At 39.0% G+C, this 5,587-nt stretch overlaps 1 protein-coding gene across 4 annotated transcripts in view; it reads left to right on the top strand.

The window, feature by feature from the left end:
* Positions 1-217: 217 nt before the first annotated feature.
* The window catches only part of LOC307253763 (proteasomal ubiquitin receptor ADRM1-like), an 11,005-nt gene continuing 5,635 nt past the window's right edge, over positions 218-5,587 (top strand). For 2 of the 4 annotated variants that reach the window (XM_080031928.1, XM_080031927.1), the window contains exons 1-5: positions 218-287; positions 1,251-1,484; positions 2,049-2,165; positions 3,745-3,955; positions 4,897-4,975. In XM_080031928.1, coding sequence (XP_079888054.1) covers positions 1,275-1,484; positions 2,049-2,165; positions 3,745-3,955; positions 4,897-4,975 — 617 coding nt within the window. In that variant the 5' untranslated portion in view covers positions 218-287; positions 1,251-1,274. Of the gene's footprint in view, positions 288-1,250; positions 1,485-2,048; positions 2,166-3,744; positions 3,956-4,893; positions 4,976-5,587 lie in introns of all 4 variants that reach the window. The other 2 variants (XM_080031926.1, XM_080031925.1) reach the window with 1 other exon arrangement.

The raw sequence follows: 5,587 nt of genomic DNA, 5'->3' as shown, positions 1-5,587 counted from the left end.
ATGTATTGTAAATTACTTACTTTTTTTCTGCAGTTATTCTACAACTTTTTTAATTACACTTTCAACATTGGATACCTGGAAAAGAGACTGTGTGAACTACATTATAATTTTATTATATTAAATGTGGAAATCATATGTATCAACAATTTAGCGACAGGAGCAGATTTAGTCGAAGTGTCCTACATTCCCAGGTGTCTTGAACGCAACATCAGTTTGGCTACTCACTCAGGAGGAAGCAGCGTAAAGACGAAAAACTTGAAGGGAAATTCTCTGAACTCAACTAAAAGGTAATTCACCATTAATTGTTTTAAATCTTATCGTCATATAAAGCTGCTTAAATGGCTAAAGTTGTCTGTTAACCAAATCAAAAAGTTTTAAATTTAATCGTAAGAGTTGTACGTTGCTATGTCGGTGGTTTAGCCAAGTCATGGGCTAACGGTTAGCACCAACGGCTAACCGCTACCTTTGCTTTAAAAAGTCAATATAACTTAATTAAAACGGCTCCACACTTGTGAAACTTCTTGTATCAGACGGCAAACAACTTATTAAAGTGTTAAACCATTCAAATTGGCGATAGGAATACCGTACCATACTTTAAAATATGTATCTCATTGTTAGCCACGTAGCACTAAATGTCAAACCCTATTGAGTTCCTGTCAATATTTTTTTCTGATGATATGAGCTTCATGTTGAAAATGCCGTCAAATGTATTGATATGCCTGATAGGGACGTATACTATACTATATATTTGTAATTCACAATGTAAAATGTATTAATTATGTAGTGTACAATGCACAGTACTCTTTCAATTACACTGCAGACATTGTTATTTTAAGCACTGGTCAATTTCTAGATTTTTGTCTATTTTATCCTTCATAACATAACGTCATATTTCATATAAATGAAAAGTACAAAATGTACATTTAGGTGTTTTATTTTACTTAACTTTGTCTGTTTGCGTCTGTATTTTCAGCTAGTTTTTACGCGAATAAAAAATCGCCACTTCTAAAAGCACAAATTTTCCATAATCATTCTTAGAACTATTTTGAAGGTTATTACAGAAGGATTTGTTCATGAGTTGTCAATTGTCCGATTTATGAGACATTTTCATCTTCTATCTCAACCAATGCTTCCTGCTTTAAGTACCTTTTTGTTTCTCATTTAAAAAAATAACCAAACATGTTATGGAAAATAATAGTATTAATTTGCAAAACTGACAATTTTTTCCACTTTTTCTTGCACTTTTTCAGCGACATTCACACAGAGATCTAAAGATGTCTTCAGGTGCTCTGTTCCCCAGCCTGGTGAGCGGATCCAGAGGCAGCACCAGTAAGTATCTGGTGGAGTTTCGCGCCGGTAAAATGTCCCTGAAGGGAAACGTTGTGACACCGGACAAACGCAAAGGCACCGCGTACATCCAGCAATCCGATGACTCGCTCATTCACTTCTGCTGGAAGGACAGGACCTCCGGGAACGTGGACGATGTGAGTCAATGTCAACCAACAACTTCTGCAACTTTCAGGCTATGTGGTCTTATAAAAATCAAGATGTCATTTTATTTTTTTATTTTTTCTCTCAAAGATTATCTTTTGGCATTTTCAAGCCTTTTAATTGGATAGTGCAGAGTTGAAATGGGGAGTCAGAGAGATAGAGAGAGAGAGTGGGGGAATGACCTGCAGTAAAGGTCCACGGCTCAGATTTGAACCCGCAACCACTGCAATTAAGGCCGGAGCCAATATGGTACATGCTCTATCCACTACCGGAGTGCCCAAGTCATTTTTGAGGACATTTCTAAGACCCCTTCACATTCTTATCAAAGGCTCAGATTCCAGTGCAATACACAGAACATCTAGAATAAACATCATAGTAGTAATATTAATAATTGATAGGATTTATATAGCGCTTTTTTGGAGGTCATTCAAAGACGCTATAGTGATGGAAATATGGCTTTCAGGTCTTTATTTCAGAGCTGCAGTGACGTTGCCATCTTAGTTGTTCCATACTGGTCTATCTTGAATGGCTTATATGTTGTTATTTTGTTGTTCCAGGACTTGATCATTTTCCCTGATGACTGTGAGTTTAAGCGCGTGAGCCAGTGCACCACCGGACGCGTCTACGTGCTGAAATTCAAGGCCGGGTCCAAGAGGCTTTTCTTCTGGATGCAGGTAAATGAGGGATGATTCAGTTTAAAGGTGTAGTCAGTCTGTCAGTGCGTTTACATGCAGACTCATAATCGGGTAAATGAACGAATAAGTCTTCAACAGGACTTGTAAAATGCATGTAAACAGGGATTCTCGAGCAGGCGCAGAACGCAAACTCTGATATGCGATATCCGATCCCTGTATACATGCAGAGAGAATGCCGACTATGAACGAGTTATCTAGGTGTTCTTATCCGACTTTGCTTGTCCGTTAATGTGCCGATTTGTGTGCGAAGTAGATCGGATGAAGGTGTTTACATGCATTTTACAAGTCCTGTTGAAGTCTTATTCGTTTAGTTACCCGATTATGAGTCTGCATGTAAACGCACTGAGTGATTCTGGAGAAAGCGTGTTGTCAAAATCAGTGAATATCTCCTCATGATCCTCTACTTGTCCTGTTTTCTTTTGGGTGTTAATACACAGCCAAGGCTCTGTTAATGGGCATGTAAACAAAGCTGGCCCACTGTAGCTATCAATATGCCTGTTTTGTAGTTGTTAGGCTTTGTATTAAACACCAGATTTTTTTTTAAAGACAGGTAAATGGTAAATGGACTCCATTTATAAAGCGCTTTTCCCTGGTTTTTCACAGACTCAAAGCGCTTTACATTGTTTTGTACACATTCACCCAATTACACACACATTCATACACCGATAGCAGCGGCTACCACGCAGGGTGCAAGCTAGCTATCGGGAGCAATTTGGGGTTCAATGTCTTGCCCAAGGACACTTCGACATGTGGCGGGTAGGCGGGGGATCGAACCTCCGACCCTGCACTCCAGGGGCGACCTCCCTACCCACTGCCGCCCTACGATCATGAGGAGATAGTGACTGATTTTACCACAAAAAATCCTAAAAAAAAATCAAGAATTACTGACTCCATCTTTTACAAAGCAGAAGAAATGGAGAGTGGTGACATCTGTGTCCTCTTGTGTTCAGCAGATGGATGTTGAATAGAGAGAAACTGAAGTGGAAGAGGAGATATTATTACACTCAAGCTGAATGGATGTAATCAGTGTACTTGTCAGCCAGTCAGACATTTCATATTCCCTGCGTTCCGAATCGCATACTTTCTACTATTTAGTATGGTAGAAAAAAAGATTTAGGATGTCCCGATTCTTGTGACCAGATTTAGGATGGTTAGAAGTACCCAGATGTCCTACTTCATCCGGCCAAGATTGTTAGTGTTGAAAACTGCATCCTATTTGGGCGATTCTGATCCACAATCTGGTGCGCACGTGAAGTGACGTCACATCGACGAAGCCTCCGTATGAAAACAAACGGGGATGCGACGGATATAAAAGCAAGAGGCAAGATCAAGGCGCAATGTTATGATGAAATAAGAGAGTGAAGTATGTCCCAATAGTATGCCTACTGCATCCTAACTAGATTATTTTTATCGTAGGATGTAGAATAGAAAAAATAAAGATTATGCGATTCGGAACGCAGGGTCTGAAACAATCAAAAAAATTGAGCCTATTAATTTGATCTATTGAGAATTTTTGCTCTAATTTCAAACAATCCTTTTCCCCTCTATTCCCTCTCAGGAGCCCAAGACAGATAAGGACGAGGATAACTGTCGTAAGGTGAATGAGTTCCTGAACAACCCTCCCATCCCCGGGGCGGGGGGCAGCGGCGGAGGCAGTGGACACGAGCTCTCTGCTCTGGGGGGAGAGGGAGGCCTGCAAAACCTGCTGGGTAACATGAGCCACAACCAGCTCATGCAACTGATCGGACCAACAGGGCTCGGAGGACTGGGTGAGCAAGAGGGGGGATCGTTATTACCGTATTTTCCGCACTATAAGCCGCACTGGACTATAAGCCGCAGGTGTTTTAATGTTTAATTACCATATGTAAGAGTTTGTGCACAGAGGGGATTGCCGGGAAAGAGATGGCTGCTTGAGGAAGCTCCCATTTATTAACATTTCAACAAACAAGTTGCATATTTGCATAACGTATTCAACTGTTACCATTTAGAGCAATAGTAGACTAGCTACACAACATATACTGTGTAATAAACAAGTTTTAGCTTTGGTACATGACATTACAATGTATCGCATAAAAACATTTCGGGTTTTTTTTAGATTATCTTTTTGCATTTTCAAGCTGTGTTGGATAGTACAGAGTTGAACAGCCAATAAGAACAGAGAATCGGAGCCTCGCTCTGATTGGTCAAAGTGTCAGCTCATGTTAACTTTGACCAATCAGAAATCATATATCCCAGCTTTAAGTTTCTTTATTTGTCTATTTAGTTGGGATAGTTATTTGACTTTTTCATGCCATTAGAATGAGCCTTTTATATCTACATAGGAGCGGGGCGCTGAGGCCGCCATGTTGCACCGCCATGTTTCTACAGTAGCTCAGAATGGACAATCTATAGAATAAATAACTAAATACATCTTCACCTCATCACTTGATATTGTGTAAAGACTTGAGGCAGTGGTGGATGATGCCATCTTTAGTGACTATAGCTTCTTGTCCTTGAAGGCCACCGTAGCTTCTGTAAATTCCCCCAAAGAGAGGGATCAGCAAGGGGTCAGAGTTTATAATCTAGATTGTTTACCATTAGATGCTGCCAAAATACCTTTCTAAATACTTAACAAAGACCTTTTTATTTAATTTATTTGAATGTGAAGCTGAGTTGACAGCCACAGTATTGTAAGTTTCCCGTTTTGCTTTGTGTGTGTTTGTCTAAGGAGGTCTGGGAGCGCTAGCCGGACCGGGACTCGCCAACCTGCTGGGCAGCGGAGGACCGGCTACTAGCAGCTCCTCTTCAAGGTGAGACAGACAGACAGACAGACAGACAGACAGACAGACAGACAGACGCACTTTATATACTTCATTCTTATTATACTACAATTTTTTTACTCTTGTACATTTACCAAAAAAAAATCTTAAAATTTTACTTTATTCTCGTAATTAATTTTTTCCTCAGCGTGGCCCAAATATGAACGTGGCGCATCATTGCGTTGTACAACTGTACTTAGTATCGAACTTGTACTTTGTATTGTGTTTTATGTGTAACTGTGTTCTGCTGTCCATCTTGGCCAGGTCTCTCTTGAAAAAGAGATTTTAATCTCAATGAGACTAACCTGGTTAAATAAAGGATAAATAATAATAAAAAATTTCCTTCTGCTTTCACAAATAAGGAAATGCGTAATATGTGTTCCTGAACTATGTTTTTTTTTCTTGTAAAAAATGTAATAAATCACTCGTAATATAACGCCCTTCTTTCACTCGTAAATTTACAAATTTTTGTACTTTTTTCTCGTATTATTATTATTATTATTATTATTATTATTATTATTATTATTATTATTATTATTATTATTATTATTATTATTATTATTATTATTTAATCCTCTGTGGTCCTAATTCTCCTTCCTACAT

Source organism: Ammodytes marinus, assembly GCF_949987685.1.
Source record: "Ammodytes marinus genome assembly, chromosome: 7".
NCBI lineage: Eukaryota > Metazoa > Chordata > Actinopteri > Uranoscopiformes > Ammodytidae > Ammodytes > Ammodytes marinus.
This window is presented reverse-complemented; position numbering and strand designations above follow the sequence as displayed.